Below are 14,505 nucleotides of genomic sequence, written 5' to 3' on the forward strand. Positions count from 1 at the left end.
GTCAAGTAGCAGAGGACTGACTAATGTTATATCAGCATGTCAAGTAGCAGAGGACTGACTAATGCTATATCAGCATGTCAAGTAGCAGAGGACTAATGTTATATCAGCATGTCAAGTAGCAGAGGACTAATGCTATATCAGCATGTCAAGTAGCAGAGGACTAATTCTATATCAGCATGTCAAGTAGAGGAGGACTGACTAATGTTATATCAGCATGCCAAGTAGCAGAGGACTGACTAACTATATATCAGCATGTCAAGTAGAAGAGGACTGACTAATGCTGTATCAGTATGTCAAGTAGCAGAGGACTAATTCTATATCAGCATGTCAAGTAGCAGAGGACTAATGTTATATCAGCATGCTAAGTAGCAGAGGACTAATGTTATATCAGCATATGTCAAGTAGCAGAGGACTAATGTTATATCAGCATGTCAAGTAGCAGAGGACTGACTAATGCTGTATCAGCATGTCAAGTAGAAGAGGACTGACTAATGCTGTATCAGCATGTCAAGTAGCAGAGGACTGACTAATGCTATATCAGCATGTCAAGTAGCAGAGGACTGACTAATGCTATATCAGCATGCTAAGTAGCAGAGGACTGACTAATGTTATATCAGCATGTCAAGTAGCAGAGGACTGACTAATGCTATATCAGCATGTCAAGTAGCAGAGGACTAATTCTATATCAGCATGTCAAGTAGCAGAGGACTGACTAATGCTATATCAGCATGTCAAGTAGCAGAGGACTGACTAATGCTATATCAGCATGTCAAGTAGCAGAGGACTGACTAATGCTATATCAGCATCTCAAGTAGCAGAGGACTGACTAATGCTATATCAGCATGTAGAGTAGCAGAGGACTAATGTTATATCAGCATGTCAAGTAGCAGAGGACTGACTAATGCTGTTTCAGCATGTCAAGTAGCAGAGGACTGACTAATGCTATATCAGCATGTCAAGTAGAAGAGGACTGACTAATGCTATATCAGCATGTCAAGTAGAAGAGGACTGACTAATGCTATATCAGCATGTCAAGTAGCAGAGGACTGACTAATGCTATATCAGCATGTCAAGTAGCAGAGGACTGACTAATGCTATATCAGCATGTCAAGTTGCAGAGGACTGACTAATGCTATATCAGCATGTCAAGTAGCAGAAGACTGACTAATGTTATATCAGCATGTCAAGTAGCAGAGGACTGACTAATGTTATATCAGCATGCCAAGTAGCAGAGGACTGACTAACTATATATCAGCATGTCAAGTAGCAGAGGACTGACTAATGCTATATCAGCATGTCAAGTAGCAGAGGACTAATTCTATATCAGCATGTCAAGTAGCAGAGGACTGACTAATGCTATATCAGCATGTCAAGTAGCAGAGGACTGACTAATGCTATATCAGCATGTCAAGTAGCAGAGGACTGACTAATGCTATATCAGCATGTCAAGTAGCAGAGGACTAATGTTATTTCAGCATGTCAAGTAGCAGAGGACTAATGTTATATCAGCATGTCAAGTAGCAGAGGACTAATGTTATATCAGCATGTCAAGTAGCAGAGGACTGACTAATGCTGTATCAGCATGTCTCACCAGGTTCTGTAGTGTTGAAGGCCGGGGCTTTGTGTGTGTGGTCTCACCAGGTTCTGTAGTGTTGAAGGCTGGGGCTTTGTGTGTGTGGTCTCACCAGGTTCTGTACTGTTGAAGGGCGGGGCTTTGTGTGTGTGGTCTCACCAGGTTCTGTAGTGTTGAAGGCTAGGTCTTTGTGTGTGTGGTTCTGTAGTGTTGAAGGCCGGGGCTTTGTGTGTATGGTCTCACCAGGTTCTGTACTGTTGAAGGGCGGGTCTTTGTGTGTGTGGTCTCACCAGGTTCTGTACTGTTGAAGGGCGGGGCTTTGTGTGTGTGGTCTCACCAGGTTCTGTAGTGTTGAAGGCTAGGTCTTTGTGTGTGTGGTCTCACCAGGTTCTGTAGTGTTGAAGGCCAGGGCTTTGTGTGTGTGGTCTCACCAGGTTCTGTAGTGTTGAAGGCTGGGGCTTTGTGTGTGTGGTCTCACCAGGTTCTGTACTGTTGAAGGCCGGGGCTTTGTGTATGTGTGGTTCTGTAGTGTTGAAGGCCAGGGCTTTGTGTGTGTGGTCTCACCAGGTTCTGTAGTGTTGAAGGCCGGGGCTTTGTGTGTGTGTGGTTCTGTAGTGTTGAAGGCCGGGGCTTTGTGTGTGTGTGGTTCTGTAGTGTTGAAGGCCGGGGCTTTGTGTGTGTGGTCTCACCAGGTTCTGTAGTGTTGAAGGCTAGGTCTTTGTGTGTGTGGTCTCACCAGGTTCTGTAGTGTTGAAGGTCGGGGCTTTGTGTGTGTGTGGTTCTGTAGTGTTGAAGGCTGGGGCTTTGTGTGTGTGGTCTCACCAGGTTCTGTAGTGTTGAAGGCCGGGGCTTTGTGTGTGTGTGGTCTCACCAGGTTCTGTAGTGTTGAAGGCCAGGGCTTTGTGTGTGTGGTCTCACCAGGTTCTGTAGTGTTGAAGGCTAGGTCTTTGTGTGTGTGGTCTCACCAGGTTCTGTAGTGTTGAAGGCCGGGGCTTTGTGTGTGTGTGGTCTCACCAGGTTCTGTAGTGTTGAAGGCTAGGTCTTTGTGTGTGTGGTCTCACCAGGTTCTGTAGTGTTGAAGGCCGGGGCTTTGTGTGTGTGTGTGGTTCTGTAGTGTTGAAGGCCGGGGCTTTGTGTGTGTGGTCTCACCAGGTTCTGTAGTGTTGAAGGCCAGGGCTTTGTGTGTGTGGTCTCACCAGGTTCTGTAGTGTTGAAGGCTAGGTCTTTGTGTGTGTGGTCTCACCAGGTTCTGTAGTGTTGAAGGCCGGGGCTTTGTGTGTGTGTGGTCTCACCAGGTTCTGTAGTGTTGAAGGCCGGGGCTTTGTGTGTGTGGTCTCACCAGGTTCTGTAGTGTTGAAGGCCGGGGCTTTGTGTGTGTGGTCTCACCAGGTTCTGTAGTGTTGAAGGCCGGGGCTTTGTGTGTGTGTGGTTCTGTAGTGTTGAAGGCTGGGGCTTTGTGTGTGTGTGGTTCTGTAGTGTTGAAGGCTGGGGCTTTGTGTGTGTGTGGTTCTGTAGTGTTGAAGGCCAGGGCTTTGTGTGTGTGGTCTCACCAGGTTCTGTAGTGTTGAAGGCCGGGGCTTTGTGTGTGTGGTCTCACCAGGTTCTGTAGTGTTGAAGGCCGGGGCTTTGTGTGTGTGTGGTTCTGTAGTGTTGAAGGCGGGGGCTTTGTGTGTATGGTCTCACCAGGTTCTGTAGTGTTGAAGGCCGGGGCTTTGTGTGTGTGGTCTCACCAGGTTCTGTAGTGTTGAAGGCCGGGGCTTTGTGTGTGTGGTCTCACCAGGTTCTGTAGTGTTGAAGGCTGGGGCTTTGTGTGTGTGGTCTCACCAGGTTCTGTAGTGTTGAAGGCCGGGGCTTTGTGTGTGTGGTCTCACCAGGTACTGTAGTGTTGAAAGCTAGGTCTTTGTGTGTGTGGTCTCACCAGGTTCTGTAGTGTTGAAGGCTAGGTCTTTGTGTGTGTGGTCTCACCAGGTTCTGTAGTGTTGAAGGCCGGGGCTTTGTGTGTGTGGTCTCACCAGGTTCTGTAGTGTTGAAGGCTGGGTCTCTGTTGCTGCTGGTCTCAGTGGAACGGTCGTTGATCACCTCCGCTGGCACTTTGTGGACTTTCTTCTTTTTCTTCTGCAAACACACAGGAGACCAGGAAGCATCTTTCAACACACACATGGTTCACATGAAGGTCAGAGACCAGGAAGCATCATTCAACACACACATGGTTCACATGAAGGTCAGAGGCCAGGAAGCATCATTCAACACACACATGGTTCACATGAAGGTTAGAGACCAGGAAGCATCTTTCAACACACATGGTTCACATGAAGGTCAGAGACCAGGAAGCGTCATTCAACACACATGGTTCACATGATGGTCAGAGACCAGGAAGCATCATTCAACACACATGGTTCACATGAAGGTCAGAGACCAGGAAGCATCTTTCAACACACATGGTTCACATGAAGGTCAGAGAACAGGAAGCATCATTCAACACACACATGGTTCACATGAAGGTCAGAGACCAGGAAGCATCTTTCAACACACATGGTTCACATGAAGGTCAGAGACCAGGAAGCATCTTTCAACACACATGGTTCACATGAAGGTCAGAGACCAGGAAGCATCATTCAACACACATGGTTCACATGGAGGTCAGAGACCAGGAAGCATCATTCAACACACACATGGTTCACATGAAGGTCAGAGACCAGGAAGCATCATTCAACACACATGGTTCACATGAAGGTCAGAGACCAGGAAGCATCATTCAACACACACATGGTTCACATGAAGGTCAGAGACCAGGAAGCATCATTCAACACACACATGGTTCACATGAAGGTCAGAGACCAGGAAGCATCTTTCAACACACATGGTTCACATGAAGGTCAGAGACCAGGAAGCTTTATTCAACACACATGGTTCACATGAAGGTCAGAGACCAGGAAGCATCATACAACACACACATGGTTCACATGAAGGTCAGAGACCAGGAAGCATCTTTCAACACACATGGTTCACATGAAGGTCAGAGACCAGGAAGCATCATTCAACACACATGGTTCACATGAAGGTCAGAGACCAGGAAGCATCATTCAACACACACATGGTTCACATGAAGGTCAGAGACCAGGAAGCATCATTCAACACACACATGGTTCACATGAAGGTCAGAGACCAGGAAGCATCATTCAACACACACATGGTTCACATGAAGGTCAGAGACCAGGAAGCATCATTCAACACACACATGGTTCACATGAAGGTCAGAGACCAGGAAGCATCATTCAACACACATGGTTCACATGAAGGTCAGAATGAAGGATGTTGGTTATAGCTTTGTTTCCATGATTGCCTTCATTTCTTACCCTTGTTTATGTGTTCTCTTACACATTGTGTGTGTGTGTGTGTGTGTGTGTGTGTGTGTGTACCTGGATGTGTTTCCGTGGTGCAGCTCTGTGCTCAGTAGAGACGGTGTGTGTGTGTGTGTGGGTGTGTGTGTACCTGGATGTGTTGTCGTGGTGCAGCTCTGTGCTCAGTGGAGACGGTTTGTGTGTGTGTGTGTGTGTGTGTGTGTGTGTGTGTGTCCGTGGTGCAGCTCTGTGCTCAGTAGAGACGGGGTGTGTGTGTGTGTGTGTGTGTGTGTGTGTGTGTGTGTGTGTGTGTGTACCTGGATGTGTTTCCGTGGTGCAGCTCTGTGCTCAGTGGAGACGGTGTGTGTGTGTGTGTGTGTGTGTGTGTGTGTGTACCTGGATGTGTTTCCGTGGTGCAGCTCTGTGCTCAGTAGAGAGGGTGTGTAACTGCTCCTCTTCAACCATCCTGCTGGATGAACTATGAACTCTGCCGTTGCCATAGTACCTGACCCGCAACACACAACACAGACAGGAAGTTACAACACCCACTACAACAGTCCCCTCTCATTGTGCCTTAGTTACAACACCCACTACAACAGTCACCTCTCACTGTGCCTTAGTTACAACACCCACTACAACAGTCACCTCTCACTGTGCCTTAGTTACAACACCCACTACAACAGTCACCTGACACTGTGCCAAGTTACAACACCCACTACAACAGTCCCCTCTCACTGTGCCTTAGTTACAACACCCACTACAACAGTCACCTCTCACTGTGCCTTAGTTACAACACCCACTACAACAGTCACCTGACACTGTGCCAAGTTACAACACCCACTACAACAGTCACCTGGCACTGTGCCTTAGTTACAACACCCACTACAACAGTCACCTCTCACTGTGCCTTAGTTACAATACCCACTACAACAGTCACCTCTCACTGTGCCTTAGTTACAACACCCACTACAACAGTCACCTCTCACTGTGCCTTCATTACAACACCCACTACAACAGTCACCTCTCACTGTGCCTTAGTTACAACACCCACTACAACAGTCACCTCTCACTGTGCCTTAGTTACAACACCCACTACAACAGTCACCTCTCACTGTGCCTTAGTTACAACACCCACTACAACAGTCACCTCTCACTGTGCCTTAGTTACAATACCCACTACAACAGTCACCTCTCACTGTGCCTTAGTTACAACACCCACTACAACAGTCACCTCTCACTGTGCCTTCATTACAACACCCACTACAACAGTCACCTCTCACTGTGCCTTAGTTACAACACCCACTACAACAGTCACCTCTCACTGTGCCTTAGTTACAACACCCACTACAACAGTCACCTCTCACTGTGCCTTAGTTACAACACCCACTACAACAGTCACCTCTCACTGTGCCTTAGTTACAACACCCACTACAACAGTCACCTCTCACTGTGCCTTAGTTACAACACCCGCTACAACAGTCACCTCTCACTGTGCCTTAGTTACAACACCCACTACAACAGTCACCTCTCACGGCCAACTGTGCCAAGGACAGAGACAACGTAAAAGCCAGGGCGAGTTAGCAGTTTGACAACAGGCTTTTTAATGTAGATTTGGCCGGTTTTAAGTGAACAAAATGGCCAATCCTATTCTAAAATGTCTGCCATGTGCCAAAACGTTTTCCATCCAGCCAGGTTTGGCCAGTAGTAACTCTGTCAGGGACCCCTCTGAGTCTGTTGTCCTCTTAGCTGTGGCTGGCTGGTCTTTGTTTAGTCTGTTTTAGAAGACTGTGTTAGCTGCACCTTCCCAGCTTATTGAGCTTTTAATGTAGCTAGCTAGCTAAGTGACTGGAGTGACTTTGGACTAAAACAACATATCAACAGTTTTTACAAGCCAGCTAAAGGGGAACATCCCACTAAATAGCCATTAAAGTGTTTATTCTTTAACGAGGTTAACGGGCAGATTTACAGATACTACTACTACTAAACAAACTACAGGCTGTCCAAGGCACCGGAGGGACTGAGGCGTGTGGATGAAACTCCCAACAGCCAGTTAAAGGAGGACATTACCATTCAGCACCGCCACTAGGGTTGTCACATTCTGGTAACTTTCCCCAAATTCTCAGGTTTTCTAGAAAATCTCTGTCAGGAGGGAATACGCAGGAAATTCAGGAGTCCTCCACGCACGAAAACCAGCAGGGGAATTATGGGAAAGTTAGTGGAATTTTGCAACTTTAACCACAAGTGAACAGAATGACAACTCACTCTAGCCCCCCCCGCGCTGCAGCCATGGTGGTAGGATCCTCCACCTCCATCTCAGGGTTGGTATAGCCCAGAGTCCCCGAGTAGCTTACATCCTGAGAGAGAGAAAAAGAGGTAGGGAGAGTTAAAGAGGAGAGAGAGATAGAGAGAGAAAGAGAGAGAGGTAGGGAGAAGGAGAGAGAGAAAGAGGTAGGGAGAAGGAGAGAGAGAAAGAGGTAGGGAGAAGGCGAGAGAGAAAGAGGTAGAGAGAAGGAGAGAGAGAAAGAGGTAGAGAGAGAGAGGGGTAGGGAGAAAGAGAGAGAGAAAGAGGTAGAGAGAGGTAGGGAGAAGAAGAGAGAGGAGAGAGAGAGAGGTAGGGAGAAGAAGAGAGAGAGAAGGAGAGAGAGAGAGAGAGAGAGAGGGGTAGGGAGAAAGAGAGAGAGAGGTAGAGAGAGAGGTAGGGAGAAGGAGGGAGAGAGAGAGGGGGAGAGAGAGAGAAAGTGAGAGAGGGATTATGGAGTGAAATGGCTAAATGAGGGCATCACTGACTGGACAGAGTACAGGAGGAACTGAAGAGACCTGAGCCAGTCCAGATGGAACAGACAGACAGCACCCTGTAGTGATGGAACAGACAGACAGACAGACAGACAGACAGACAGACAGACAGACAGACAGACAGACAGACAGACAGACAGACTTGTTCTGGTACCTACCAGTGTAGAACCAGAGTCTGGTCAGGGTACTAACTTGTTCTGGTAACTACCAGTGTAGAACAAGAGTCTGGTCAGGGTACTAACTTGTGCTGGTAACTACCAGTGTAGAACAGAGTCTGGTCAGGGTACTAACTTGTTCTGGTAACTACCAGTGTAGAACCAGAGTCTGGTCAGGGTACTAACTTGTTCTGGTAACTACCAGTGTGGAACCAGAGTCTGGTCAGGGTACTAACTTGTTCTGGTAACTACCAGTGTGGAACCAGAGTCTGGTCAAGGTACTAACTTGTTCTGGTAACTACCAGGGTAGAACCAGAGTCTGGTCAGGGTACTAACTTGTTCTGGTAACTACCAGGGTAGAACCAGAGTCTGGTCAGGGTACTAACTTGTTCTGGTAACTACCAGGGTAGAACCAGAGTCTGGTCAGGGTACTAACTTGTTCTGGTAACTACCAGTGTAGAACAAGAGTCTGGTCAAGGTACTAACTTGTTCTGGTAACTACCAGTGTAGAACCAGAGTCTGGTCAGGGTACTAACTTGTTCTGGTAACTACCAGTGTAGAACAAGAGTCTGGTCAAGGTACTAACTTGTTCTGGTAACTACCAGTGTAGAACAAGAGTCTGGTCAAGGTACTAACTTGTTCTGGTAACTACCAGTGTAGAACAAGAGTCTGGTCAGGGTACTAACTTGTTCTGGTAACTACCAGTGTAGAACCAGAGTCTGGTCAGGATTAGTATTAGTAAGTGCTACTAGAAGGGAGTTGGTATCAGCTTGTGTTCAGCTTGTGTCAGGAACAGGGTCTGTCTGGCAGGGTGAGGTTTCAGTGAGATGGTTGGAGTCTGGGTGAGGTGAGGTTTCAGTGAGGTTGTTAGAGTCTGGGTGAGGTTTCAGTGAGGTGGTTAGAGTCTGGGTGAGGTTTCAGTGAGGTGGTTAGAGTCTGGGTGAAGTTTCACTGAGCCTCAGAGCTCAGCTTGGTATTGGTTATGAGGAATCCTTGTGGTTTTGTCAGCCTGCTGTGAGTTATAGGAGAGCACTGTGTTTTATAAGGTGGGTTATAGTTCGGTTAGACAGAGAGCCTGTGTCACAAATGGCACCCTATTCCCTATATAGAGCACTACTTTAAACCAGAGCTTTATTCTCTATATAGGACACTACTTTCAACCAGAGCCTTATTCCCTATATAGTGATACTACTATAGACCAGAGCCCTATTCCCTATATAGTGGTACAACTATAGACCAGAGCCCTATTCCCTATATAGTGGTACAACTATAGACCAGAGCCCTATTCCCTATATAGTGGTACTACTATAGACCAGAGCCCTATTCCCTATATAGTGGTACAACTATAGACCAGAGCCCTATTCCCTATATAGTGGTACAACTATAGACCAGAGCCCTATTCCCTATATAGTGGTACTACTATAGACCAGAGCCCTATTCCCTATATAGTGGTACAACTATAGACCAGAGCCCTATTCCCTATATAGTGGCACCACTATAGACCAGAGCCCTATTCCCTATATAGTGGTACAACTATAGACCAGAGCCCTATTCCCTATATAGTGGTACTACTATAGACCAGAGCCCTATTCCCTATATAGTGGTACTACTATAGACCAGAGCCCTATTCCCTATATAGTGGTACTACTATAGACCAGAGCCCTATTCCCTATATAGTGGTACTACTATAGACCAGAGCCCATGTGGACTGGGCCGGGGCCAGAGCTGTGGTTTGATGGGACTACTGTGTGTGTGTGTGTTGCAGGACGGGGTTCTTTGTGAGTGTGCCAGGTGCAGCTGGTGGGTCGATGTCCGTCCCGTCAGCTGCTGGGTTTTGGTCACAGCCAGGCAACCCAGGCCAAGCCCAACAGAGTGTCACCATGGTTACCCAAACCCAGCATGCAGCCCAGACTAGGAGAGCAGCCAACGATCACAGGGCAGGGAGGTGTGTGTGTGTGTGTGTGTAAGGAATTGTAAGTCTGCATTTGACGGCGCGATTGTGGACGGGTGTGTCTGTGTAAAGTCAAGAGTCAGTAACTATCAGGACAGGTGTGAAGTCAGAGTCAGTAATTATATCAGGACAGGTGTGAAGTTAGGGTCAGTAATTATATCAGGACAGGTGTGAAGTTAGGGTCAGTAATTATATCAGTACAGGTGTGAAGTCAGGGTCAGTAACTATCAGGACAGGTGTGAAGTCAGGGTCAGTAACTATCAGGACAGGTGTGAAGTTAGGGTCAGTAATTATATCAGTACAGGTGTGAAGTCAGGGTCAGTAACTATCAGGACAGGTGTGAAGTCAGGGTCAGTAACTATCAGGACAGGTGTCAAGCCAGGGTCAGTAACTATATCAGGACAGGTATGAAGCCAGAGTCAGTATTATATCAGGACAGGTGTGAAGCCAGAGTCAGTAATTATATCAGGACAGGTGTATATCCAGGGTCAGTATTATATCAGGACAGGTGTGAAGTCAGAGTCAGTAATTATATCAGGACAGGTGTGAAGCCAGGGTCAGTATTATATCAGGACAGGTGTGAAGTCAGAGTCAGTAACTATCAGGACAGGTGTGAAGTCAGGGTCAGTAACTATCAGGACAGGTGTGAAGTCAGAGTCAGTAACTATCAGGACAGGTGTGAAGTTAGGGTCAGTAACTGTCAGGACAGGTGTGAAGTCAGGGTCAGTAACTGTCAGGACAGGTGTGAAGTCAGAGTCAGTAACTATCAGGACAGGTGTGAAGTCAGGGTCAGTAACTATCAGGACAGGTGTGAAGTCAGAGTCAGTAACTATCAGGACAGGTGTGAAGTTAGGGTCAGTAACTGTCAGGACAGGTGTGAAGTCAGAGTCAGTAACTATCAGGACAGGTGTGAAGTCAGGGTCAGTAACTGTCAGGACAGGTGTGAAGTCAGGGTCAGTAACTATCAGGACAGGTGTGAAGTCAGGGTCAGTAACTGTCAGGACAGGTGTGAAGTCAGAGTCAGTAACTATCAGGACAGGTGTGAAGTCAGGGTCAGTATTATATCAGGACAGGTGTGAAGTCAGGGTCAGTAACTATCAGGACAGGTGTGAAGTTAGGGTCAGTAATTATATCAGTACAGGTGTGAAGTCAGGGTCAGTAACTATCAGGACAGGTGTCAAGCCAGGGTCAGTAACTATATCAGGACAGGTATGAAGCCAGAGTCAGTATTATATCAGGACAGGTATGAAGCCAGGGTCAGTAACTATCAGGACAGGTGTGAAGTCAGGGTCAGTAACTATCAGGACAGGTGTGAAGCCAGGGTCAGTAACTATCAGGACAGGTGTGAAGTCAGGGTCAGTAACTATCAGGACAGGTGTGAAGTCAGGGTCAGTAACTGTCAGGACAGGTGTGAAGTCAGAGTCAGTAACTATCAGGACAGGTGTGAAGTCAGGGTCAGTATTATATCAGGACAGGTGTGAAGTCAGGGTCAGTAACTATCAGGACAGGTATTAAGTTAGGGTCAGTAATTATATCAGTACAGGTGTGAAGTCAGGGTCAGTAACTATCAGGACAGGTGTCAAGCCAGGGTCAGTAACTATATCAGGACAGGTATGAAGCCAGAGTCAGTATTATATCAGGACAGGTGTGAAGCCAGAGTCAGTAATTATATCAGGACAGGTATGAAGCCAGGGTCAGTAATTATATCAGGACAGGTGTGAAGTCAGAGTCAGTAATTATATCAGCGCATGTGTGAAGCCAGGGTCAGTAACTATCAGGACAGGTATGAAGCCAGGGTCAGTAACTATCAGGACAGGTATGAAGCCAGGCTCAGTAACTATCAGGACAGGTGTGAAGCCAGGGTCAGTAACTATCAGGACAGGTGTGAAACCAGGGTCATTAACTATCAGGACAGGTATGAAGCCAGGGTCAGTAACTATCAGGACAGGTGTGAAGTCAGGGTCAGTAACTATCAGGACAGGTGTGAAGCCAGGGTCAGTAACTATCAGGACAGGTGTGAAGTCAGAGTCAGTAATTATATCAGCGCATGTGTGAAGTCAGGGTCAGTAACTATCAGGACAGGTATGAAGCCAGGGTCAGTAACTATCAGGACAGGTGTGAAGTCAGGGTCAGTAACTATCAGGACAGGTGTGAAACCAGGGTCAGTAACTATCAGGACAGGTATGAAGCCAGGGTCAGTAACTATCAGGACAGGTGTGAAGTCAGGGTCAGTAACTATCAGGACAGGTATGAAGCTAGGGTCAGTAACTATCAGGACAGGTGTGAAGTCAGGGTCAGTAACTATCAGGACAGGTATGAAGCCAGTCAGCCGGGAGGCAGAGGGAGGTCAGTATGTACCACTGTCCTAGTGGTGTAGTCAGCCGGGAGGCAGAGGGAGGTCAGTATGTACCACTGTCCTAGTGGTGTAGTCAGCCGAGGGAGGTCAGTATGTACCACTGTCCTAGTGGTGTAGTCAGCCGAGGGAGGTCAGTATGTACCACTGTCCTAGTGGTGTAGTCAGCCGAGGGAGGTCAGTATGTACCACTGTCCTAGTGGTGTAGTCAGCCGAGGGAGGTCAGTATGTACCACTGTCCTAGTGGTGTAGTCAGCCGAGGGAGGTCAGTATGTACCACTGTCCTAGTGGTGTAGTCAGCCGAGGGAGGTCGGTATGTACCACTGTCCTAGTGGTGTAGTCAGCCGAGGGAGGTCGGTATGTACCACTGTCCTAGTGGTGTAGTTAGTCGGGGGAGGTCAGTATGTACTACTGTCCTAGTGGTGTAGTCAGCCGAGGGAGGTTAGTATGTACTACTGTCCTAGTGGTGTAGTCAGCCGAGGGAGGTCGGTATGTACCACTGTCCTAGTGGTGTAGTCAGCCGAGGGAGGTCAGGATGTACTGCTGTCCTAGTGGTGTAGTCAGCCGGGAGGCCGAGGGAGGTCAGTATGTACTGCTGTCCTAGTGGTGTAATCAGCCGAGGGAGGACGAGGGAGGTCAGTATGTACCACTGTCCTAGTGGTGTAGTCAGCCGAGGGGGCCGAGGGAGGTCAGTATGTACTACTATCCTAGTGGTGTAGTCAGCCGAGGGAGGTCAGTATGTACCACTGTCCTAGTGGTGTAGTCAGCCGAGGGGGCCGAGGGAGGTCAGTATGTACTACTATCCTAGTGGTGTAGTCAGCCGAGGGAGGTCAGTATGTACTACTGTCCTAGTGGTGTAGTCAGCCGAGGGAGGTCAGTATGTACTACTGTCCTAGTGGTGTAGTCAGCCGAGGGAGGCCAGTGTGTACCACTATCCTAGTGGTGTAGTCAGCCGAGGGAGGTCAGCATGTACTACTGTCCTAGTGGTGTAGTCAGCCGGGAAGCCGAGGGAGGTCAGTATGTACCACTATCCTAGTAGTGTAGTCAGCCGAGGGAGGTCGGTATGTATCACTGTCCTAGTGGTGTTTTCTTCTCTCTCCAGTAGAGGGAGACTCTCCAGAGGAGCGCTTTAAATCACCCAAGTTATCACACCCACAATACAACACTCAGGTCACCATGGGTTACCGTGCACAAGCTGTAAGGTCTGTGGCCGTGGCTGGGCGACCTCCCGGGCGTGTGTGTGACGATCAGTTCCCTGGCGTGTCACATGGGTTGAGGGCGAGCGTTGGCTGTAACGTGAGTAGGTTGCATGCTCTCTCTCTCTCTCTCTAAGAACGATAGATACCGTGTCCCCTTTAATAGTAGTCACCTAATCTGTTCTGCCCACGAGGAGTCTGAGAGTTCAGAGGCATTATGTTCATCCCCAATGGCACTCTATTCCCTACGTCGTGCACTAGTTCTGACCTAGAGCCCTATGGAGTAGTGCACTAGTTCTGACCTAGAGCCCTATGAGTAGTGCACTAGTTCTGACCTAGAGCCCTATGGAGTAGTGCACTAGTTCTGACCTAGAGCCCTATGAGTAGTGCACTATATAAGGGAATAAGGGTGCCATTGGGGACTACTCTATGTTTGAATGGACGTGATCATTAGTAACTGATGTCACTATGATACGCAGCATGTTTACTAAACACACCAAGGGCACTGGGCGAGAGGAGATGATGACATTACCACATGAATGCAGCGCCTGTGTGTTTGAGAGAGAGAGGGAGTGTGTGAACATATCTGAGAGAGAGAGAGAGAGAGAGAGAGAGAGAGGGAGTGTGTGAACATATCTGAGAGAGAGAGTGTGTGAACATATCTGAGAGAGAGAGAGAGAGAGAGGGAGAGAGAGACAGAGAGAGAGAGAGAAACAGAGAGAGAGAGAGAAACAGAGAGAGAGAGAGAGAGAGAGAGAGAGAGAGAAAACAGAGAGAGAGAGAGAGAGAGAGAGAGAGAGTGAGAGAGAGAAACAGAGAGAGAGAGAGAGAAAGAGAGAGAGAGAGAGAGAGAGACAGATCAAATCGTATTGTATTTGTCACATGCGCCGAATAGAACAGGTGTAGTAGACCTTACAGTGAAATGCTTACTTAAAGCATTGTTGGTTCAGGGCTTGTAAGTTAAGACATTTTTAAAATAAGTGTTAAGTAAAAAATACAAAATAAAAGTAACAAAGAGAGAGCGAGAGACAGAGAGAGACAGAGACAGAGAGAGACAGAGACAGACAGAGACAGAGAGACAGAGACAGAGAGAGACAGAGACAGAGAGCGAGAGAGAGAGAGAGAGAACGAGAGAGCGAGAGA

At 47.8% G+C, this 14,505-nt stretch overlaps 1 protein-coding gene across 1 annotated transcript in view; it reads right to left on the minus strand.

Moving 5' to 3' along the window:
- The window catches only part of LOC139384762 (palmitoyltransferase ZDHHC1-like), a 102,775-nt gene that overhangs the window by 2,946 nt on the left and 85,324 nt on the right, over window positions 1–14,505 (minus strand). The window contains exons 8-10 of the mRNA XM_071129634.1: window positions 7,177–7,268; window positions 5,311–5,419; window positions 3,586–3,688 (exon numbers count right to left, since the gene is read on the minus strand). Coding sequence (XP_070985735.1) covers window positions 3,586–3,688; window positions 5,311–5,419; window positions 7,177–7,268 — 304 coding nt within the window. The remainder of the gene's footprint in view (window positions 1–3,585; window positions 3,689–5,310; window positions 5,420–7,176; window positions 7,269–14,505) is intronic.

This window comes from Oncorhynchus clarkii, chromosome 26, assembly GCF_045791955.1.
Source record: "Oncorhynchus clarkii lewisi isolate Uvic-CL-2024 chromosome 26, UVic_Ocla_1.0, whole genome shotgun sequence".
Taxonomy (NCBI): Eukaryota; Metazoa; Chordata; class Actinopteri; order Salmoniformes; family Salmonidae; genus Oncorhynchus; species Oncorhynchus clarkii.